At 38.9% G+C, this 25,273-nt stretch overlaps 1 protein-coding gene across 1 annotated transcript in view; it reads left to right on the forward strand.

The window, feature by feature from the left end:
• Positions 1-206: 206 nt before the first annotated feature.
• The window catches only part of Pnpla8 (patatin like domain 8, phospholipase A2), a 46,071-nt gene continuing 21,004 nt past the window's right edge, over positions 207-25,273 (forward strand). The window contains exons 1-6 of the mRNA XM_021179425.3: positions 207-360; positions 14,018-15,144; positions 15,234-15,383; positions 19,745-19,896; positions 22,361-22,455; positions 24,657-24,828. Coding sequence (XP_021035084.1) covers positions 14,107-15,144; positions 15,234-15,383; positions 19,745-19,896; positions 22,361-22,455; positions 24,657-24,828 — 1,607 coding nt within the window. The 5' untranslated portion in view covers positions 207-360; positions 14,018-14,106. The remainder of the gene's footprint in view (positions 361-14,017; positions 15,145-15,233; positions 15,384-19,744; positions 19,897-22,360; positions 22,456-24,656; positions 24,829-25,273) is intronic.

A 25,273-nucleotide genomic window follows, 5' to 3' on the forward strand; every position in this document is an offset into this window, starting at 1 on the left:
CTACTCTGAGACAGCGCTGAGATTAAAAGCCATTGATCACAACTGATCATAAAAGTAGCACTTGCCCTTTCCGAAGCGGTGCTCTCCCAAGCACTCAGCTCCAACAAACTCCCCGCCCCACCCTCTCTCTACAGCCACGCCCCATTACGCAGGCTTGGGAGGGCAGAAGGCAGAAAAACAAGCACTGAGCTTGCGTCACTTCCGCTGGGGGAGGGGCGTAGCGGTGGGTGGTGCTGGTCACGCCAGTGTTTGGGGTCTGGGCGCTGCAGCTGCGAGCAGGCCGGGCGGGCCGATGCGGACCTCAGAGCTGGCGGGAGGCGAGTGGCGGCCTCGGCGCCCGTGACTACTGCCTGCGTCCCGGTGAGTGGCCGGAAGGCGGCGGGGTGACAGGTGGCCTCCGCGGCGTGGGCGCTTCGCCGGGCTCTCCCGCGGGCGTTTCGGAGGCCCGATGCGCAGGCCTCGGGGTCCTGGCGGGCGCTTGGCCCCGCTGCCCCGATACCGCGGCCGTGGCCGCCGGGTGTTTTGGTTGGTTGCGCCCCGCCCCCGCCGGTGGTCCCGCCCAGCCTCTCTCTGCAGTGGCACGCTGGGTCCTGAATGGGCTGTTCTCTGGCAGATCACTGGAGACGCGACGTTGTCTCTGTTCTACCTCGTCCTTGACTGGGCAGCGTGTGCCTTGTGTTTTGGTGGCTGGATATTTTTACTTCTCTGCGATTTGCTTTTTCTTCCCGTCCGCACATGATCCTATCCCAGAGCGCTGTTGCTTAAGCAGAACCAGATGCGGGTCCCTTTTAAAAGATGGAAAAAACCTGTATGAGTCAGCAGGTTGCAGAGCCTCTTGTCACTGTCATTTCTGTCATGATGCTGGGGGCGGGGCGGGGGGTGGTATGACCAGTTTTCACGCCCATTACAGCAGTAACTTTAAAGAAAAGTGACATTCAGGGATTATCTTAGGAGATAGATGTGACATAAGCGACTATCCTAGAATACATTTAAAATTACCATTTTCATTTCCAAGTTGTATTATGGACCGAGTTCCTGATTGCCAAAAATATATTTCAGGTTCTCAAGGCGGTTCATTACAAGAAGGAAATGTGAAGAATGTTTTTTAAAAGTGAGGATTATTATAAAAGTACATTAGCCTGAATTGAAAAGCTTATGTTTTAGTGAAGCAGTCAGTTGTACCAAATTCCATATAGCTATTTTGTGAAATTCGGTATGCATATTAGATGAATCTCCAATATAAAGACCTCGATTCATAGTTTTTGCAAATTGTTCTATTCTCTATCTTGTTTTGTATTTCTCCATCTCATTTTAAAATCTTGGTAACAGTGGCCCTCTTCGTAATGATGTCAGATTAATGAAAAGGTCAGCTGCACTAGTTTATATTAATACATCCATACTGTCCCATGCAGAATTGATACAAGAACAGTCTGTACTTGAAGTTGTTTTTCTCAGCCAGTAAAGATGGGATTTGTTACTTCATTTGGGGAACATAACGTTTGTGCAAAGGTCAGAGCTAGACTCTTGTTTCACCTCCAGTTCCAACTCACTCTCAATCGCTTGTATTTTATTCGGTTTACTATCCTTTGCTTTTAAAAGGATCCTTTCCTTCAGTGCTTCCTGGTTTGCTTGAGTGCTTTTCTTCCTGTTCCTAACTTTGGGTACCACTCAAAGTTCTATCCACATTGTTCTCCTCAAAACAAATTTAACTTTTTGAAACCAAAGTCATACATTAAATATCCTGAAATGTCAAGGAAATTGTAGGGTGTATTTATTTGTAGCTGAGCATTTTAAAAAAGAAAGAAGCTTATTTTTGTTAGGTCCTGGGTATCCAAGTACTGCAGGCCATCTCATTTGGCCTTGAGGGTCCAGTTGTTATTGCGTTGCATTTTGTCATACATAAATGTAGTCTCTGTATTTCTATTTCAGTGCCCTGTCATTACTGCATTCTGTAAATGCGAAAGAAAATATAGTTTCTTCTATGTTAAACTGTCCCCTTTCCAGGTCTTTCATATTCACAAGTGGCATTTTCCCTCTGTGTCTGATTTGAAAACTTAAGAGTTTTCTTGACAACTTCTTACCAAGTCCTGTTTTAAAAAAAAAAAAAAAATTTTTTTTTTATTTTTGCCTTTAGTATGTGTAGATGTATGTGTGTATTTGTAGTTAATGAAGTCACGAGTGCAAGTGCCTGCAGAAACAAAAAGAAGATGTCCCATCTCCTGGGAAGTGCAGACAGTTGTGAGTTGGCAGCTGAAAGGAGCCTAATCTGGGCTCTGGGATCCAAGCTCCAGGCTTCTTATCCACTAAACTTCTTATCCACTAAACTATCTTATCCACTAAACTTATCCACTAAACTATCACTTTCTTTTGTAACTCTCTTCAAAATGTGCTTCACAGTAGAGCCCACTTCTGCGTTCCTGCACTGTTACTGTATTCAGACCCTTGTGGCCTATTTGGCTGCATTATTGCAGTTGTCGAATGACATACTCTGTATATTCGTTCTCTTCGTAACTGGGCCTACACCTAGCATTTCCCTTCATCTCTCAATGTCTGTGAGTTAAAATTCCATTCCTTGCCCTAGAGTAGAACTAAGTCTCCCTTTCTGCTTACACCTGCACTGTGCTGATACATAGCTCTACTCCTTCTAGCTCTATCCCCAGGTCACAGCACTCTTCACCTTTTCGTTCTTTTTCCTACTTGTGCTGTAACTTTCGTTGTGGTTGACTTTCCCCTCAAAACATTTTCAGTGCACTTTCTTTTTCTTTTCTTTCTTTTTTAGATATTATTACTATTACTATTATTATTATTATTATTGATTTGTATGTGTGTGGGAGTGCACAAGCCAAGGTGCATGTGTAGAGGTCAGTGGACAACTTGGAATTTGTTTTCTCCTTCCATCCAGTAGGTACTAGGGATTGAACTCAGGTCATCAGGTTTGATAGTAAGCACCTTTACCAGTTGAGCTATCTTGCTGGCCCTTCAGTGCTCGCTTGCTTGCTTGCTTTCTTTCTTTCTTTCTTTCTTTCTTCCTTCCTTCCTTCCTTTCTTTTTGTTAATTGATTTATGTATCCATTTTACATCCTGGACACTGCACCCCTTCCTCCTGGTCCTCCCTCACAAGTCTCTTCTCCCACCTTCCTCTCCCCTTCTTTTCTGAGAGGGGAGGAGACCCTTTGGGTATCACCCCATCATTGCACATCAAGACACAACAGCTTCTTATCCAGGAAAATAATAGGAAAAATTGCTTTCCATGTTGATACATGATATGCCAGACTAATTCCAATGTGGATACATGATATCCAGGACATTTCTAAATGCTGATAAGTTCCTTGCAGATACAAGATAACCTGGACTTCATGACATTTATGTACCAAATATTGAGGACTGCTTTATTTTTAATTAATTAATTTATTTTTTATTAGATATTTTCTTTAAATACATTTCAAATGCTATCCTGAAAGTTCCCTATACCCTCCCTCCTCCCTGCTCCCCTACCCACCCACTTCCACTTCTTGGCTCTGGCGTTACCCTGTACTGGGGCATATAAAGTTTGCAATACCAAGAGGTCTGTCTTCCCAGTGATGGCCGACTAGGCCATCTTCTGCTACATATGCAGTTAGAGACACGAGCTCTGGGGGTACTGGTTAGTTCATATTGTTATTCCACCTATAGGATTACAGACCCCTTCAGCTCCTTGGGTACCTGACATTTGTTTAGTAGCAGTAAAGCTTTTTGCTCATTTCTGTGTTAAGTAATTGTTGCTTGATAGTTGTGGTTTCTGGTAGCTATAATTAGAATCTCTCATTTTGTTTACAAAATTGTTTTTCTGTAGTGTTTTCCATTTTGGGGGCTTTATATTCTGTTTATTGATGCCAAATTGATAGGAATATGTAATTGATTATTTTTTTAAAACTTTTAAACACATTTTATGTTTAGTATGTGTGTGTGTGTGTGTGTGTGTGTGTGTGTGAGAGAGAGAGAGAGAGAGAGAGAGAGAATGTGTGTGTGTGTGTGTGTGAATGAATGAATGAATGAATGTGGGTGTGAAGATGTCTCAGGGATTAGTTCTTTCCACTATGAGTTTCTGGGATTGAACCCGACCAGGTTGCATGGCAATTGCTTTTACCCGCTGAGTAAGATCTCTGGCCTTAGATGATTGTGTCTTTTTGGAAAGAACTAATGCAGACTGTATAAGCATAGTCTAGACTTGCATTGCTTTCTTTTCTTCCTTAGTCTTGGACTGATCATAGTGAATCTTCTATGCTTTCAACCGGCTTCAGTTTTTGCTCATTCTATCACCAAAGTTTTGCTTGCTTTTTCTTCTGCCTAGAATTTTCTTAAGGTTCTCGAAAGACTTCATTTCCTCACTTCTCTCAAAGAGCCACTAGAATGCCAAAGTTTCAGTTCTTCTGATTGTCCCATCTAATTGTGCCCTTCCTTGACTACTTTAATTCATGGCACTATTGTGATCACTAGTTAATTAATATGTATCTTTTTGCTAATTTGTCTAGACTGTCTGAAGTTGAGTAAGGTTACAGTTTAGTTCCCTTTTTTATCCCGTGCAAGGTGTTTCCCTTAAATCTGCCATAGAAGGCTTTTATTTTTTGTTTTTGGTTTTTGTTTGTTTGTTTTTTTGTGTTTGATTTTTCGAGACAGGGTTTCTCTGTTAGCTCTGGCTGTCCTGGAACTTCCTCTGTAGACCAGGCTGGCCTTGAACTCAGAAATCCACCTGCCTCTCCCAAGTGCTGGAATTAAAGGCATGTGTTATTACTGCCTGGCCGGAAGGCTTTTTTCCCCCCACTATTTAGGATATCATCATTCCCAAACTTCTCTTAATCCTTACCAGTAGGTTATAGGTATGTTTCAGAGCGAGTGTGTAGTCAGGAGTATTATGTTTAACAGTTTAGAAGTCTTCTTTACTCTTTATTCTTAGTTTTTCTTTTTGCCTCTAGTATTTTCATTCTTCCTGTTAACTTTGGACATTTTAGCTTTTTGGGTTTTTTTGTTTGTTTGTTTTTGTTTTGTTTTGTTTGTTTGTTTTTTGAGACAGGGTTTCTCTGTATAGTCTTGGCTGTCCTGGAACTCACTTTGTAGACCAGGCTGGCCTCGAATTCAGAAATTGCCTGCCTCTGCCTCCCAAGTGCTGGGACCAAAGGCGTACGCCACCACCGCCTGGCCTTCCTTCATTTTGTGCTATTTCTAAAGCTTGCTTGCACATTTTCCTATTGGCTGTTTGTGCAGATCTTCTCTTTAGGTGATAGTTCATTACATGGCTTGTTTTGTAATCTTTCTGAGTTAATGTTCAGTGGTGGTTGTCCATTGCCTAACATTGGTGACTTTGCCTTGGAGTTTTAGTTGTCTCTTCTGGAATTCCACATAATTAACTAGCTCCTACTAGAATTTGTTTGCATAGGTCAGCAGTGCTGTGATGGTAATTAGACAGTAGATACTGGTCTTAAGCATGGCTTCTGTTCATGCTGGTTTATGGAGATGGAACCCAGGGCTTTCTGCTTGCTAGGTCAGTAAGTATTCTGCCAGTAGAACTACATTCCCAGTCCACCGCATGACTTCTTATCTACATGTACTTTATCAGGTGTGGTGAAAGTTGCCAGTTTTATGCTAACTACACATAATTACATTCCCTGCAAGTCCTGAGAAACTCAGAAGAGCGGGCCTAGAAGGCAGGCAGGCAGGCAGGCTTGTGTCCTTTGTGTCCTTCCTCTATACAGGTGAATGTATTAAAATATGATTTTAGTTCAGACTTTTCCTCCCTTTGCATAGAGTTTGCAAAACTGTTTTGATTTTCTCAGAATAATTCTCTGCTGCTCCCTTATATAAGCTACATCCCGAGTAAAACTGCTTGTTGTATGCTTTTTGAGTGTGTGTGTGTGTGTGTGTGTGACTTAGTCAGGGTTTCTATTCCTGCACAAAACATCATGACCAAGAAGCAAGTTGGGGAAGAAAAGGGTTTATTCGGCTTACACTTTTACATTGCTGTTCATTACCAAAGAAGGTCAGGACTGGAACTCAAACAGGTCAAGAAGCAGGAGCTGATGCAAGCAAGGCCATGGAGGATGTTACTGGCTTGCTTCCCCTGGCTTGCTCAGCTTGCTCTCTTACAGAACCCAAGCCTACCAGCCCAGGGATGGCACCACCCACAATGGGCCATAATCACCAGCTAAAAAAATGTCCCACAGCTGGATCTCAGGGAGGTATTTCCCCAGCTGAAGCTCCTTTCTCTGTGATAACTCCAGCCTGTGCCAACACACAGAAGAAGCCAGTACAGTGTGTGTGTATGTATGAACATTACTTAGAATTCTCTCCTCATCTTTACATGTGAGTTTCTTTTTAATTTGCAGTTTTAATCGTGTGTGCATGCATGCATGGGTGTATGAGATACACAGGGTCTTGCCCTGTAGCCCAGGCTGGTCTGAAACTTATCTTCTCCTCCCATCTTTTTACACGTTGTGATTACAAATATATGCCACTATGCTCAGTAGTTTTACTGTTTTTGCTTTTTTGTTTGTTTTTTTTCTTTTCTTTCTTTTTCAAGACAGGGCTTCTCTGTATAGCCCAGGCTATCCTGGAACTTTGTAGACCAGGCTGGCCTCAAACTCAGAAATCTGCCTCTGCCTCCCGAGTGCTGGGATTAAAGGTGTGGGCCACCTTGCCTGGCACAGTTTTACTGTTTTAACCAAGCATTTGGGATAATTCCATTGTTTTTCTTTCCTAGCATTTTATCATAGACTACATTTATTTATTGTGTGTGTGTGTGCATGCAATAGCACATGGAGGTCAGAGGACAACTTTGTGAGTCAGTTCTCTCCTTCCACCACGTAGGTTCTGAGGACTCAGACTCAGGTTATCAGGCTTGGCAGCAAGTGCTTTTATCTACTCAGCCATCTCACCAACCCTCAGCCATATGTTAAGGGAAAAACAATTATAGTTGCTCTTAGAGTTTGCAATATACAATAGCTAATCCAAATTCAGTTTGAAATAACACCGTGTGGTAACATGAGTAACATTCAATAACAGAGTAACTCTAGTTCTTTCCTCCTTTCCCTGGTATCCTCACTATTCACTTAACCGGTAAATGAGCATTGAGCCCATTTTTTTTAGTCTATATTAATCATGTAAAGTTGGGATTTTTATTGTGACATTCTTATGTGTTTATATAAGCCTTCACCACCCCCCTCCCCATGGCTCTTGTCTTAGGATCCTCTCTCTTCCCCTAACCCCCTTGTCCTGATGCCCTGTCTTTTCTGTAATAGTTTCCCTTTTACTTTGATGGCACGGTACTCTCACCACCCAGATTTGAGCATGAGAGAAAACCTGTGATACTTTTCTGAGACTGGATTATTTTGCCTAACATGGCATCAACCAGTTCCATGTATTTCCATCAGATGACCTTATTCTGTTTTGCTTTATGGATGAATAATACTCCATTGTGTGTCTGTATACTACGTTGTACCTGGGCTGTTTTCCGTAACTTGGGTATTGTACATAATAAAAGCAGAACAGAAAAACATGGAAAGGGAAGGCAGCTTCTAACTCTGGTTTTTGAAGAGACTACCTATATTTTCTTTCAGTGATTTCCAGTTTTCATTACGTTAAGGTCTTTGATTCTACGATTCTATTTTGAGTTTTTATGTTTCAGGTTTCTTTTTTTTTTTTTTTTTAAGAATTTTTTTTTTTATGGGCATGGATGTTTTGTCTGCATGTATGTCTGTGTGAGGATGCTAAACCCTGAAACTGGGGTACAGACAGCTGTGAGCTGCCATGTGGGTACTGGGAATTGAACCTGGGTCCTCTTGAGAAACAACCATTGCTCAAACTGCTGAGTCATCTCTAGCGCCACAAGTTTCCATATATGTACAAGCAGACTTTAGAGTACATTTACTTACGTACTTGTTTGTGTGGGAGGTTGGTATACATGTAGTAGTCAACAGAGACTTAGTTGGAGTTCATTCTTCCCTTCTACCATGTGAGTCCAGGGTATTGAACTCCTGTTATTATGGTTGGTAGCAAGTGCCTTTGCTCACTGAGCCATTTCATTGGCCCTAATATCCCCTTTTCCTAGCACTGTTTGCTACAGAGGTTGTCTTTCAACATGTATTTTTGGCCCCTTACTCAAGAATCAGAGTTTATTTCTTGACCCTCTGTCCTGTTCCATCTATTATGTCTGTTTTATGCTAATACTATGTTTTTGTTACAGCTCTAGAGTCCATCTTAGAATCAAATACTGTTATGTCTCCAGTATTGTTCCTTTGCCCAGAATTAATTTGGCCCACGATTACTATTTTGAATTTTAGGATTATTTTTCTACTTCCATAACAAATATCATTGGTGGGGATGCATTGAATATATATATGGCTTTTAGTAATATGGACATTTTAGTTATTGATTCTCCTACTTTATGACTATGGGAGGTCCTACCTTAACAGTATTTTAATTTCTTTTTTTCTCCTTCAGTATTTTATCTTTTTCATGGTAGAGGTCTATTATATGCATTGGTTTACTTCTAGGTATTTTATTTGTAGTTGATGGCTATTGTGAATGGAATTAATTTCCTTTTTTTTCTTAGCAGGTTCATTATTGGTGCATAGAAAAGCTACTAATTAGTGATAAAAGTTTATAAACTTATCAAGGAAGCTGAGAGACTTAGAAGCCTAAGCTTAGCATTACTACAGAGTGGGTTCAAGGTCACCCTGTAGCATTTAATAAGAACCTATCAAAATAAAATAAAAAGCAGCTTGGACATAAATCTCAGTGGTAAAGAGCTTGCTTAATATGCAAGAAACTCTAGGTTCAATATCCAGTATTGAGAGAAAGGTCGGGTGGAAGACTGAAGAATAGAGGAAGGTAAGGAGAAGGAGAGTGGAGGCAGGCAAGCTCTTGGTTTTTGTAGGATCATTTGGTATTCCAGTACTTTGTTGAATTTATCTGATCAGATCTAAGAGTTTTCTGGTGGTGATTTTAAGGTAATCTAAGTATAAGATCATGTCATATACAAAAAAAATGGTAATTTGACTTTTCATTCTCCCATTTCTTATATTTACATCATTGTGCTAAGATTTAAGATAACACACTGAATAAGAGAGGCAAGGGTAGATCTCCTCCTCTGATTGCAAATTCTAGAGGGATGCTTTCAGTGTTCCCTATTCAATATGATGTTGGCTATACATTGTGTTGTGTAAACTTTATTGTACTGAGGTTTAATCCTTCCATAGTTATTACGTCAAGACTTTTCTCATGAAAGGACATTGAATTTTGTCAAAGGCTGACTTGTGTGTGTGTGGTGGTAACGTGAATTGTTCCAGAGTTTATTTTTATGCTATATTACACTTACTGATTTGTCTATGTTGAGCCATCCTTGCATCCTGAAGTGAAGCCAGCATGATCTGATTTATGATCTGTTTAATGTATTGCTTAAGTTGCTTCATGGGTATTTTACTAAAGTTTTTTGCATCTATATTTGCCAAGAATATTGGTCTATAGTTTTACTTTTTGTTCTGTCCAGGTTTGGTTGTGGTATCAAGTTACTACTGGCTTTGTAGAATGATTTTGGAAGTTTCTTCCTTCTCTATTTTATATGCTGTTTTGATGGAGCTTGTGTTGCTATGGTAGATTTGACCATGAACCTGTCCAGTCCTGAGCTTTTCTTGTTTGGGAAAAATTTTAATCCAGCTTTATTTAGTCTCATTGTTTTTTATTGACCTGTTTAGGTTTTTCTTATTCTTCTTTTTTTTTTTCCTGGTATTCTCTTGATTCAGTTTTTGTAAGCCATCTAGAAATTTATCCATTTCTTTTAGATTTTCTTATTGATTGCAATATGATTTTTTAATTAGGTATTTTCTTCATATACATTTCAAATGCTATTCCAAAAGTCCCCCATACCCTCTCCCCCCCCACCTCCCTACCCACCCACTCCCACTTCTACAATATGATTTTTTAAAATAATACTTTATAATCTTCTGGATTTTAGTGGGGTCTGTTGTAATAGGGTTATTACATGGGAAGTATTTTTTGCCTCTGGTTTTAGTAACCCTCATTCTTTGTCTGTTGGTTACTTTGACTGAGTCCTTATCAGCTCTGTTTTCTTTTCAATGAATCAATTCTTATTTCATTGATCCTTTTTGTTCTTTTTGTTGCTATTTTGTTGATTTCAGTTCTGCTCTTAATATTTTTCCCAGTAATTTTGATGTTGGCATCTTGTTTTTCTAAGATCTTGAGGTATATTACTGAGTTATTTGTTATTGTTCTGATTTCTGAATGTGGGCATTCATAGGTATGTACTTAACTCTTTAAACTGACTATGCTGTATTCTATATGTTATGGTAAATTGAGTTTTCATTTTCATTTGCTTATATGGATTGATCCTTCCACCTTCTTTGAGGTTCCACTAATAATTGAAAATGTGTCAGATTTGAAATTGAAACTGGAGTTACAGGTAGTAATATGCTGCCATGAAGGTGCTGGGAATTGAACCTGGGTCCTCTGGAAGAACAGCTAATGTCTGTCCTTGACCACTTCTCCAGTCTCCATAAAATTATTTTGTTGCCACTTCATAACTGTAATTTTGCAACTGTTAGGAATTATAACGTAAATATCTATGTTTTGCAGTGGTCTTTTGGTGGTCATTACCCACAGGTGGGGAAACCTCTGTTTTAGAGACTTGGTTTTATGTAGTTCTGTTTCCCCTGAACTCCTTGTGTAGCTAAGGATGACTTAAAATTTCTGATCTTCATGCTTTCATCTCCTGAGGACTGGGGTTACAAATATGCACTGTTGTGTCCAGTTTTTACAGTGCTAGGGATTGAACTTGGGACTTTAGGCAATTATTTTATCACCCGAGTTTCAGTCCCAGTTTCTTAGTGTGGGGTTTTTTTTTTTAAGATTTATTTATTTAATGTAAGTACACTGTAGCTGTCTTCAGACACTCCAGAAGAGGGCGCCAGATCTCGTTACGGATGGTTGTTAGCCACCATGTGGTTGCTGGGATTTGAACTCTGGACCTTTGGAAGAGCAGTCAGGTGCTCTTACCCACTGAGCCATCTCACCAGCCCCATTCGGGGTTTTTAAAAATAACTTATTATTTGTATTTTTGACAATGTCATTTGTGTATAAAGTATATTCTGATTATTGTACTACCCACTCTCTCCCTAAACTGCCTCCCATTCTTGTTATACCACTCGTACACATAAATTTCTTTCTCACATACACACACCGCTTTAGAGAAACCTAGTAAGTTCGTGGATTTAGACCTGTCATTGAAACCTGATGGGCTTCTCAGTATGTACACAACTGATGATGAGAACTGCTTCCCACCCTCCGAAAGACCAAATAAGCAGCTGAAAGAGTCAGATGCAGATATTTGTACCCAACCAATGGACAGAAGCAGCTGACCCCTGTTGAATTAGGGAAGGCTGAAAGAAGCTAAGGAGAAGGGTGATCCTATAGGAGGACCAGCAGTCTTTTTTTTGTTTTGTTTTGTTTTTGTTTTTGGAAACAAGGTTTCTCTGTGTAGCCCTGGCTGTCCTGGAACTCACTCTGTAGACCAGGCTGGCCTCAAACTCAGAGATCCGCCTGCCTCTGTCTCCCGAATGCTGGGATTAAAGGCATGCTCCACCACACCCTGCTGAGGACCAGCAGTCTTAATTAATCTGGACCCCCAAGATCTTTCAAACACTGGACCACCAAACAGACTGCATACACCAGCTGATATGAGGCCCCCAACACTCATACAGTAGAGGACTTCCAGGTCTGTGTTCAGAGATGACGCACCTAACCCTCAAGAGACTTGCAGCCCCAGGGAGTTTAGAGGTCAGAAGGGGTGGAGGGTGGGGGCATCCATGAGGAGATGGGATGTGGTGGGGAGGAGGCATGGAATGTAGAGCAGTTAGAGGGTGGGAAGGGAGGGCCGTGGAATGGAATATGGAGTGTAAAAAAATGAATTACAAATTAATTAAAATTACAAATTACAATTTTTTTTAAAAGTTAAAAAAAAATAAAATAACCTGCTTCCCTCCAATCCATAAGTAGCCAGTAGTTCAGCAGGGTTGTAAATCCCTCCCTTGTCTGTGATTGACTATTGATAAATGTAATCTTGTCAGTCAGGTCGTGACTGTTGGCTGCACTCTGTACAAAAGGCAGCATTCTCCAGTCCTTTTCCCTACTGTTAGGAACAAAACACTTTCTTGCTCTCTGTGATGATCCCTAAGACTATAAGTAGAACAAAAGTCTTGTTGACTCAAGCTGTCACATTCTCAGTACCTTTGTTCATTGAACTGTTCTCTGCACTGCTCATGGCAAAGAGAAGCTTCTCTGATTAGGCTGGCAAACTAGTAATATAAAATGTCTTCATATTTTCTAATGAATATACTAATGTTCCAGGCCCAGCTTGCCATCATTGGTCACAATAGTAAGTCTCCTTTCTAACCTGCACCACTTTACTCATTCTCTTCCTCCCAGGAGAAAGCAGTAATTTGCTGGATCCCTCAGTTATTCAAAGGAGCAAATGCATTAATTTCCTAACCAATCAGTAACAGTGGATAGCACTCACACTTTTCCCAGTTACTACCACCTATGCTTAGTAGTAGAAATTAATTCTTGGTCCTTGCATATACTTTGTGAGATATGTTTGAGGTATTTCTGTAGCCCACATTTTTAATAGTTAAAAGGATAAAATACCTACATAGGATTTTTTGTTGTTGTTGTTCAGTGGGTCTCACCCTGTATTCCAGGCTGCCTATAACCATGAAGTTCATACTAGTCTTGAATTTGTGATCTTCCTGCCTAAGCCTTCTGAGAATTGAGATTGCAGGCATGTGCCACCAAACCTGGTCAAAATATGTTTTAATTGATCTTTCTTGACTTATAAATATTTCTTATGAATGTACTGTTTTATTTTTCAATGAATGGCTTGGTTTATATTTCTTGTTTATTTGAGGTTATTCCTACTTCTATATGTTTTTCTATATTATAGTGATGAACCACATGCAAGCTGCCACACACAATCTAATCTGGTGTGTATGTGTGTATAGGCTAAAAGTCAACATTCGAATGTCTTCTTTTGTCACTGTTGTTTTTTGAAACAGGTCTCTCACCTAACCAGTGGCTTAGCACTGGGTAGACAGGGGTCAGTGAGCACCTGGATTTCTCCCATTTCTGCCCCACCTCCATGGGGGTGGTTAGCTTACATGTATAACTTGGGTCTTAATGTTTGCACAGCAATCACATTAGCCATTGGGTTTTCACCACCCATTACCTTGATTTGATGAGCCATTTACTAGATAGGGAATCTTAGGAAGCCTCTTTAATGAGCAGTTATTACTAGATTATGGGAGGTACTCTTGACATGGCCATTTCTTGCTTTAAGCTGGAAGGTCTTTAGTAACCTGTGTATAGCCCCAACACGTCATACCATGTTCACTGTGGATTGAGCAGTCTATAAAGATACACAACAGATTAAATAAAGGCCTGACCCTTGCCTTCAGAGTACTAAAAATCTGATGTCTTAAACTAGTGAACAATTGAATAATAAAAAGAGAAACTGTATAATTAGAAAAACCTAGTAGATGTCTCTGAATTCTTCTCCTAAACATCCTACTTCCCAGCTTCTCACTGACATCTGCAGTGAACGCTTAATTATTTCTCCTTACTTTAAAAATGAAATCTCATCAGCATTTTGGAGATACAGTAGTGCATCTTTTAAAATTTTCATGTATTGATTTTTTTATGTGTTTGAGTGTTTTCCTTGCATATATATCTGTGTACCATATTTGTGCAGTGCCCTTGGAGACTTGGAAAGGGTATATGACCCCCTGGAACTGGGAGCTGAACCTAGTCTTCTAACAAGAGCAAGAAGTGCTCTCTTTACTGCTGAACCATCTCTCTAGATTTATTCCATCTTTCTTTGAGATGGTTTATTGCTGTGGTACAAAGTCATATGTATTAATTCAACTTTGATTTTTAACTTGAATGCTAATTAATCTTTTTTTTTTTTTAACTATTTCAGGTAAGACCATGAATTATGGAATTTCCTAAATGAAGCATTCAGGAGTGGAATGAGAGAATGTCACATAGAAAATAAATGATTTTTAAGTTATGTCTATTAATTTGACTCTAGATATATATATTTACTTCCTTAATAATGCAAGAAGTCTTCGTGGGAAACAGAGAAGCAAACAGTTGCCTTTTGTGTGTTCTAAACAGTATTGGTGCATGAACCATGTCAGTGTGCAGAGAGAGTTTCACACAAGTAAGAAAAGCTGTAAATGGAATAGAAGTGAAGCACATTGCAGCAAACACTGGCGCTCTCCAAGCAACCATGGCTTTCACATTGGAATTGTGAGACTTAGCACTTCTGCTCCCAAGGGACTTACAAAAGTGAGCATTCATATGTCCCGTATTAAAAGTACTTTGAATTCAGTTTCAAAGGCTATTTTTGGCAGTCAAAATGAAATGGTTACACGGTTAGCTCAATTTAAGCCAAGTTCTCGAATATTAAGAAAAGTATCAGATAAGGGATGGTTAAAACAAAAAAATGTTAAGCAAGCCATCGAGTCTCTGAAAAACTATAGTGATAAATCAGCAGGAAAGAATTCTTTTGCAGAACAGAAAAGTTACTTTGCAGATAAAGAAGAAGATTCAGGTAAACCTAGCCTTTTCCATTACACATACGGTATAACCACCAGATTTGGAGAGTCATTCTCCGTTTTAGCGAGTCATATTAATTCCTATTTCAAAAGCAAGGAAAAAATGCCTCAAACAAAGGAAGATAAACAGCTTCAGGACAAGCCAGACCTTGAAGAAAGGAAATCCAGTTCTCCAGGCCCTGACACCGTGGCAGACAGGCCAGACTTGGAATCCCCCCTAGATGTTAAAGACAAACTTTCCAGCCCAACCCAGATGCCTGAGGCTCACCCAGTGTCTGCAAAACAAAGTATTGCTAACTTCCTTTCTCGTCCCACTGAAGGCGTACAAGCCTTAGTCGGTGGTTACATTGGTGGACTTGTACCCAAATTAAAGTCTGACCCCAAGAGTCTGCCTGAAGAACAGGAAGTGCCTGCTAAAACAGAGCAGGCTGTTAGCAAAGACAAGAAGGCAGAGGAGAAAAAGCGCGTGCTACTTCAGCAAGAAAAGGCAAGTTGTCTTTCAGTGTGGGCTTAAGAAATGTTAACCATTTGTAGAGTAACTCCCATCTTCTAATCATTTTTCATATGACCTTACAGATTATTGCAAGAGTGAGTATTGATAACAGAACTCGAGCCTTAGTTCAGGCCTTAAGAAGAACAGCCGACCCAAAGCTCTGTATTACTAGGGTTGAAGAACTGACTTTTCATCTTTTAGAATTTCCTGAAGGAAAAGGAGTGGCTATCAAGGTAATTTCTAATTTACTTAATATTTGTCCTGAAAAAAAAATTTTAAATAAGCCTAGTAAAGTGGGGAATGCAAAGCCTTTTTTATTTAAAATTTTTTGTTCTTTTAAATCATACAATATATATTCAGGAATTGTCTCATTTTATGATACACATTAGGTAATGAGTTCCTTTTGTGCTGTGACATAAATTCTGCTATGAGCATGAATATTTATGCTTTGAAGTGGAGCATAAGTTTAAGTATGTCAGTTCCATTGCCTCAAAATCGTCAAATTCTTAATTGCAGTGCAGCTGTTTTACTGTGTAATTATTTTTCAAGATAGGAAATAGCCAGATGTGGTCAAACACCTTTAATCCCAGTATTTGGATCATAAATGTGAGACCAGCCTAGGCTATTTATTTTCTGTCTAAAAGCAAAGGACGGAAACATAATGTGGAAAGCCATTGCTTTTACATTTTGCCGGCCCGCCAGGGTCTCTCCGAGGCTGAGCATCTGGCAAGTGCCCATGGCCCAAAAGAAACACACCAAGCCGGGAGTCTTGTTGAAGCAGGAACTCAACTTTACGGCATCAGCCCCTCACTTATATAAGTTGGGAACATAGGAAGGGGGATTGTTGGTGGGGTAAGATGACGTAGGAAGTGGAGAAGGGTGACCGAGGGTATGGAGTGACAGGGCCAAAGGCAGAGTTCTACATCAGCAGCGGCAGGGCAGAGGCAGGGCCAAACTAGTCTTACTGAGTCACCCGGCTAGGAAGGGAATGAGACAGGTCTCAAAACTCAAGCCAGGCTTAGGTGTTCCCACAAGGCCAGGCTTGGGTTTGTCCTCAAGGCCCAAACTAGGGCCAAAATGGGGCCCAACATTTCACATGTTATCCCCTAATTTGGAAATACCATAATGATATTGTTACCGTTTATTAAAACCCAGTTAGTGCTTTTTTTTAACCTACCACTCAGAAAATTGTTAATTCATACTTTCTCTACCATTTGATATATGTCTTGTTGAAAAGTATTTCTTTGAAATGTACCCTTCAGTAGTTTTACATTGTATAACACATACATTCAGAGCTTAAATATTTCATATTCCTAAAATTTAAGATTTATCTTTCATATATTGATATATTTTTGGAGATATGTTTGTGAAATACATGTGTGCTTTTGAGGATAATGTTCATGTCAGGGATACCTAGAAAGGAGAGATCTAAAATATAATTACTGTTTTAGTTCTCCGAGTTGCTGTAACAAAATACCTCACACTGAATAGGTTGTACCTAACAGCAGTCCGTTCCACATAATGTGCATATTGCGAGGCACAGGGAAATTGCTGGCACGTCTGGTGTCTGGTGAAGGTTTGATGGGTGTATGCTGCAGCTTGTAACTCAGTCACACAGCAGAAGAAACAGCATAGCAGCTCATTTCAGCTAAACTTTCAAGGTCTCTAAACTCATATGTGAGGCAGAGGTATTATATCCTAAGCACTTCCCCAAAGACCTTCCTTTTTAATATTGTACTAGGAACTAAGTTCCAACATAAACTTTACAAGAGTCTAGCATTCAGACATAGCATATGATATAAAGAATGATTTAACAGCATCTTATGCAAGAATAACATAGGTACTTTTGTGTCAATGGAAGTTCACAGACTTGGCACAGAAGCAAACAGAACATCAGCAGTGCCTAGAAGTCTTTCTTCTACCTCTCAGTCTTAGTGTGCAAAAGAGGATAACTTGAGCTCCATGTGTGATTGCTTTCTTTCCATCAGCACATTGATAGGATTTATCAGTGTGGCAGGTAGTTGTAAATGATTTGTTCTCCTTTTATTTAGTATGGTGGTCAAAATGTATTGTTTGTGTTGTAGTGTTAATAGATCTGGGTAGTTTTCAGCTTTAGTATGCTAGGAATAGTCATGATAGCTGAATTATTAAGGGGTCTCTTATATTTGAGAACTGATTCCAAATCCAAGAAATATTGAGGACCAAGAAGAAAATTCTATTTAGATTAGTCAGAAATGAAAATCTAGGTAGTTGGAAAAAATTGTCACCTTTCCTCTAAATAATAATCTAAAACCAAGAACTGAAGAAATTGTTTGCATCATGTTTTGCTCAACTGTGACCTTTCCCATCTAAACTTTTCCTGCTGCCAATTTCTCCTATTGTTTAAGCAGCTTTTCACTTTCATCTTTATATTCTTCAGTTAGGTACATTATGTAAGTTTACCTAGGCCTTAAATTTACTGTGTAGTTCATGCTGGCCTGATCATTGTCATCCTCCTGCCTCTCTGCCTTTCAAGTGCTAGATTTGTAGATACAATACCCCTTTGTAGGGGGTTAACCAGCTTTTTCACTGGTTGACAAAGTCCCTTTGTATTAGGTTATGGTGTAAGTTTTCTAGGAGAATGTGTGTGCACCATGTCTTACCCACCAGTCCTTATCTTTTCGATTTTTTTTTTTTTTAAAAAGAACAGATACTAATTTTAATTTAGTCCAGATTATATGTATTCAATTTAAGAAATATTTGTAGCCATGTATGGCACTTGCAAGGCAGAGGCTGGTGGATTTCTGAGTTCGAGGCCAGCCTGGTCTACAAAGTGAGTTCCAGGACAACCAGAGCTACACAGAGAAACCCTGTCTTGGGGCGGGGAGGGGGGAGGGAAGAAAAAAAGAAAGAAATATTTGTATTTCCACATTTTGCCTGATAAGTGTAGCTCTCACCCACTTACCAGAGAAGTTTTTGGGGGATGGGGGAGGAAGAATTGCCATAGTAGTGGTGGAAAGATTGTAAGAGACAGAGATTCAGGATACTTGTTGCTGGGTTGCGTCCCCTGGACATGACAGGGAGAATGTACTTACAAATTCACAGCCAATTTCTTCCACTGTTTTAAGCATCTTGTCTTTTTCTTCTGACTAGACAGGCATAATGATAACATCGAGTGAAATACTAATGTGGGAGGGAGAAATTCCACAGGCCTCTACTCTAGATGAAGAAATACATACAGGTTGTCAGTGGCTGCTGAGAGGCAGAACCAGTTCCCTCTAGGGAAGAGCTCCCATACAGGTTGTCTAAACCCAAGTGGTTTGCTCTGGACATGTACATTCAGGCAAAGCTTAATGGACTCAATAGGTTGTATACACACACACACACACACACACACACACACACGTACATTCAGGCAAAGCTTAATGGACTCAATAGGTTGTGTATACACACACACACACACACACACACAGGCAAAGCTTAATGGACTCAATAGGTTGTGTATACACATACACACACACACAGGCAAAGCTTAATGGACTCAATAGGTTGTGTATACACACACACACACACACACACACACACACACACACACGCGTGCTCACCATCATTACTATCGCCACCATTAACAACAAAGAAGAAGAGGTCATGAGTTTGGGAGGGAGGGGCATAGGAGGAGAGGAGGTAATGATGCAGGTGCAGAACTCATATATGAAGTTCTCCCTCCCACAAAGGAAATTGCCTAACCTAAGTATTTTTCTGTGTTTCTTCTAAAATTATGTTTTTACCTCTCACACCTGTGTGTATTGGTCATCTAGAATAGATTTGATTTTGCTATATAAGGCAGAAGATTTGGTACTTAATACACATGTCCAGTTAAACAAGTGACTGTTTATTGGAAAAATTTTGTCATAAATGAGGCAATTATACATGGATCCATTTTTATAAATAGTCTGTTTCTGCATACAGTATTTGGTTCTGCTAATATATCTATTTTTGTTCCAACATTGTACTTCCTAGATACTTTAGCTTTATAATAAACCTAATGTCTGGTCGTATGTCTTTTATCTTTGGTCTTTTTTTAATGATTTATTTTATGTATATTAGTGTTTTGCTTGCATGTATGTTTGTGTAAGGGTATTGGATCCCTTCTGGCTGAAACTACAGAGATAAGATGTGAGCTGTCATGTGGGTGTTAGGAATTGAACCTGGATCCTCTGGAAGAACAGCTAGTGCTCTTAATTGTGCCATCTCTCTAGCCCCTTAACTTTGTTCTTCCTTATAATTTTAGTTCAGCTATTCTTAAAAAGAAAAGGATTTATTTTAATTTTTAAACTTATATATATATATGCATGTGTGTTATATAAATAGGTGTATGTACATGCAAGTAAAGTTGCCTGTGGAAGCCAGAAGAGGTCACTGGCTCACCTAGAGCTAGAGATACATGTGGTTGGGAACTACCAGATATGGATGCTGTGACCCAAACTCTGAATCTTTGCAAGAGCAGTACATGTTTTTAACCGCTGAGCCATCTCTCCAGCCTCCTAGCTTGGCTATTATTTTTCTTCCTTCTTGGTTTGACATAAACAACAAAAGATCTTTTTTCTCAATGTAGGAAAAAATTATTCCATATTTATTACGGCTGAGACAAGTTAAGGATGAAACTCTTCAGGCTGCAGTTAGAGAAATTTTGGCTTTAATTGGTTATGTAGATCCAGTGAAAGGCAGAGGAATCCGAATCCTCACGATTGATGGTGGAGGAACAAGGTAAGGCTGGAAAAAATGGTTTTTAAGACTACAGGTTTCATTGAGCTTTAGAGAGTTTAAAGAAAATGGTTTAATATAGTTATTAATGGTTTAATATAGTTTTAAAAGTAAAACATGAAGCCACTTTTATTTATGAATATAAAAGCTATTGTTACATATTTGGATCATTTTTTGTTTTGACCTAATCTTTTTATTTATTTAATTTATTTTTTTTAAGATTTATTTATTATTATATGTAAGTACACAGTAGCTGTCTTCAGATGCACCAGAAGAGAGCATCAGATCTCATTACGGATGGCTGTGAGCCGCCATGTGGTTGCTGGGATTTGAACTCAGGACCTTCGGAAGAGCAGTTTGTGCTCTTAACTAATGAGCCATCTCTTCAGCCCCACCCTCCAGAACTTGATAGTAAGACCCGTGTTGGAGACACCATACATTTTGATCACAAGACAAATGAAGTCTGAATTAATTTGGAGTTTCCTCCCTGCTGGCTAGATTTTATGGAGCCAGAAGGTGCTATGCAGGCTGCTGTGGAGGAAAGCCAGTCATGTTCTTACACAAGGATGAACCCTGTGAGCTGCAAGGAACCCATCTTGCAAGATATGCACATTGATGCACTGGCTAGCAGCTTTCTAGTTGGGTTATAGGACTTTTACGTAGGAGAACACTCATGCCTGGTACTGTAAACCGGACTAACATGAATGACTAAGGAGGTCATAGGCCCCAGGGTAGAATTTACTATTGTTCTCCTAAATGCAAATAGTATCAAACTGCCTTCTAAATACTTGTAATTTGTAGATTAGTGAAGTCGTCAGCCTATGACAGAGACACCAGTTTGTGTAGTGGACTGCAGTTAATATAGAGATGCACAACCAGTGAAGTGTGTGGTTACATAGAATACCTCACACCTAGACCAAGAGTTATGGTTTTATTCTGTATGTCTAAGAAATACTAGTTACATAGTCCTAGTCATACACTACCAACTTAACTCTGTATATTGTTTGAATTCATTTATAAGTATTCTTTGTTGGTTTCTTTATTTAAAGTTACTTCATTCCCTATTCGTATATGTACTTGGAAAAGTTTTGGAAGGAAAGAGAAAAGACAATCCATAAATCAAAACTTAAATATTTTGATTTATTTTCTTCAAGTATTTTTCTTGCATATATATATATATATATATATATGCAAGAAAAATATTTAATATTTAATTCCTTTGCAAAAGGTAATAGATGTCATATTGTTAAATCTATTTTAATAGCACCATGTTTTAATTCTCCATGTCTTACCTGGAATTATAGCAGCCATTGTCTCATAGCTCCTGAAGTATACATTGCTTATCTCAGTTAAAAAAAAAAGTCATGTTGGGTGTGGTAGTGCGGTACCTTTAATTCCAGCACTTGAGAAGCCAAGGCAGGGGTATCTCTCTGATTTCAAGGTCACCCAAGACTATATAGTGAGCCTATATCTCAACAGAAAAGGAAGTGAGAAAGAGAACAAGCAAAAGTCAACACTTGGTGTCCTACTACAATCTAAACATTTTTTTTTTTTTTTTTTTTGGTTTTTTGAGACAGGGTTTCTCTGTGTAGCCCTTGGCTGTCCTGGAATTCACTCTGTAGACCAGGCTGGCCTTGAACTCAGAAATCCGCCTGCCTCTGCCTCCCGAGTGCTGGGATTAAAGGCATGCGCCACCACGCCCGGCCAATCTAAACATTTTTTTAATGACCTCTGTTAGCCCCATCAAGGTACAATTTGAAACTTCATTATCTCGAGTACTGATCTACCCCTCATCATGTATTGGGAACTGAACTTGTCATTGTTTTTTAGAATTGTCAACATATGTGATATCCAAGTAAGCTGAGATCCCCTAGACTGCTCTTACATTCCCCGTTCTCATTTGGTAATAGTAAAGCTATTTACTGTTATCTCAAGAGTTAAGTTGTTTACCACCTTTAGTAAAGACCCAGAAATGAGCAAAGTGTCAGTAATATTAACTCATACACTCTTAATGTAGAGATGATTCTAAGTTCATTGTCTTAAAAAACTGAAATATTAAAGAAGATAGCTTGAAAATCAGACCAGTGAAACATAAATACAAATACATGGAATTATAGGAGACCAGCTATATTAATAAAAGAAGAAAATAGTTGATAGTATTTCAGAACCACTGAGGATGGTTTATTAAAGTGCTTTACAGAATTGAGGTTTTTAAAATATATCTAATAGTCTCATATCTTTATATTACTTAAAAACAGTGCTACAAATGTATAAGTACATTGTCATTGTAGGGGCTTTGTGTTAGCATTTTGAAGTGATCCTAAAATTTGGTCAGATGATTTTTATTGGTGCTAGTTTGAATTATTTTCATGTCAGTATATAAGCTGTAAAAATTTTTAGAATTGTTTTATTATTTACCTTCAATCTTCCTTGAAAGAGAAATTATCAATTTGTTCTCTGTTCACAGAGGTGTGGTTGCTCTCCAGACTCTGAGGAAGTTGGTTGAACTTACTCAGAAGCCGATTCATCAGCTTTTCGATTACATCTGCGGAGTAAGCACAGGTAATGACCATCATGTGAATGGGCGTGTGTGCCACCAGTGGATCCTGGACCAAGAACATGCAGCACAGGCTGGAGGTCATGGACCTTCTCTGAAACGATGGACTGTACTTTCACAGCTTTAATGATGAGTAATTGTTTATATGATCAGCTTTGAAAACTGACATTTATAGTTTAAATATGTAACTTTAAGTTTAAACATTTAAAATTACCTATTTTTTATTACATTTTCAACTAGTTGCATTGGCAAGGAATAATTACTAATTCCTGATTTTGGACATAGTCACTTGTAAGGCGATGGTGGTGGAAGGTTGCAGTGGTAGGTGATTAGATGGTGCTTGAGCTAATAGGAAATTAAAGGTGCTAATAGCAATGAATAATTTTTTCCTATATTATTTGGTGATTTGAAAGGAGAACTTAAAAGTGACAAATGTGTCTTTGGTTTTAAATAGCTACTTTTAAATTTTGCTAGTTGGTGTATGTATGGGGAAAGAACAAAAGCAATTCCAAGTTCAGTTCAGTTCAGATTCACAAAATAGACAAATGAGATCTACCTCCAGATAGATGGAGAGCTGCAAAATTCCTGTAAAGAAAGAAGCAGCAGGCAGTTAGGTATGGTGGCATGTGTGTTTACTCTCAGCACTCTTTATGTGCTAAGGCAGGACAAACGTGAGTTCCAGGCCTGCTTGGGCTCCATTGATTTCTTTTAATATATTAGAATTTATTGTGACTCTGAAAATAGGAAAAGGTGTTTTGACTCTGAATACTTGTCAAAGAGACGTTTCCTAAGGATAGTATTATTTGTGGGCTTGTTTGTTTTGAAACCCTTTTCTGTTAAATTTGGAGTGATCCTGGGAGTTGAAACATCTAATGGTAGCTTCGTGTTGGTGTTGAGTGACTACAGTAGAGCCCCACAAACTGATTCCTAGTCATGATCTTGTATAACATGTAGGTTTCTGTGTCTGTGACATTGCTTTCCACTATGCTTTTTTACTTATAAGTGCTTCATAATTTATCTTCATTTTCCCATTTTGTTTATTACTAAATTGGTTTATAATTATGGTTTTTATGATGTCAACAAGCACCAATTTAGTTTAAGGGTAGTGTCCTTACTTAATAAAATTAATTCTTTTTTTAAGTATCTGTTTATCTTTATAGAAATTCTTTTTGAAAATAAAGGCACTTTGCTAGCACTCCGGAGACAGAGACAGGAGGATCTCTGTGAGCTTGATGCCAGCCTGGTATACACAGCAAACTCAGACAGCCAGGGCTACATAGAGAAGACCCGCTCCTCACCATCATCTGCCCCCAAAAAGGCATTTAATTTTTTTTAGCAAATTATTTATTTATTAGGATTATTCTCCAAGTTAAAAATATTTTATATAGTTTAATCCATAATATTGCATTTTTATGTTTTTAGCTATTTAATCTTTTACTGGAATGATTCCAATTCCAATACGATGCACTTTAGTGGGGAGGGGGGGGCGGGGGCTGGAGAAATGGCTTGGGGATTAAGAAAACACTGCTGAATTTCTTCAGGACCAGGTTCAATTCACAGCCATCTGTAACTCTAGTTCGAGGAAATTCAGTGCTCTTTTCTGCACACCAGGTACACCTATGGTGTGTAGACATAAATGTATTCAGAACACTCATACATATAAGATATAAACGTTAACAATTAAAAATCCTTTAAACTACATTGTTGCTTATTTCTTTACATGTTAAGTAGTTAAGTAGGTCTTTACCTACTGTCTTGCTGACTCCTCATCCCCTAAAACCCCATTTTCCTCTTAGTTAGGAGTGAGGCAAGTACAACCACTAGGTGGCAGTGTGTCCCACCAATTACAACTGGTATGTGAAATCAGCTATTTAAAGGACATCCTAGAATATTTAATTTCTTTCATCACATTGATCCTAGGACCAAACTGAAAGTCAACTTATTTAATAAGTTGCCAAATACACAGTATTCTTTTATTAAAACATGGTTTTACTTCCCATGTCATCTTATATATAATTTAATTTAGTGTAAAATTCATACCCACTTCACAGAAGGGAAAACTTGGAACTCTGAAAATTGTTTTGTCCCAAGTTCAGTTAGAAAGTATCAGAGCTAGAATTTCAGCAGGTTGCCTTTCTCAGAGCCATGTGTGAACTGTAAGAGCAGTCATATCACTAATGATAAAAACTAAGAATGTTCTTTTCAGGGGCCATATTAGCATTTATGCTGGGATTGTTTCACATGCCACTGGATGAATGTGAGGAACTCTATCGAAAGTTGGGCTCGGATGTGTTCACACAGAATGTCATTGTCGGGACCGTCAAAATGAGTTGGAGCCATGCGTTTTATGACAGTAACACGTGGGAAAAGATCCTTAAGTGAGTTTCAATCCCTTTTAAAAGATCTTGGGTATATAGTTATTTATACATATTAAAGTTTAAAAACTATAGAAAATACAAAGAATAATAACATTCCCAGCAAATTGGAAATAACTGCCATTACTGTTTTGGTGAATTACGTTCTAGTGACAGATTCTTGAGTTTGTGTAAGATTTGCATGTAGAAATTATATTACCTTGTTTGGTTTGTGTGCGAGTATATATGTTCCTATGTTCATCTCTATGTATGTTTATATGTGTGGGGATCCATGCATGTGCAAGTGGAAGTCAGAGATGGACGCTAGGTGTCGTTCTCCATCCCTCCATTTGATTATTTATTTACCTATTATTGTGTGTATGATGTGTGGACAGATATTGTTTTGGTTAAGAGTTTTACTGCTGTGACGAGACACTGTGACCAAGGTAATTCTTTTTTTTTTTTTTTT

This window comes from Mus caroli, unplaced genomic scaffold (genome assembly GCF_978045245.1).
Source record: "Mus caroli unplaced genomic scaffold, Mus_caroli_1 scaffold_14, whole genome shotgun sequence".
NCBI classification, from domain to species: domain Eukaryota; kingdom Metazoa; phylum Chordata; class Mammalia; order Rodentia; family Muridae; genus Mus; species Mus caroli.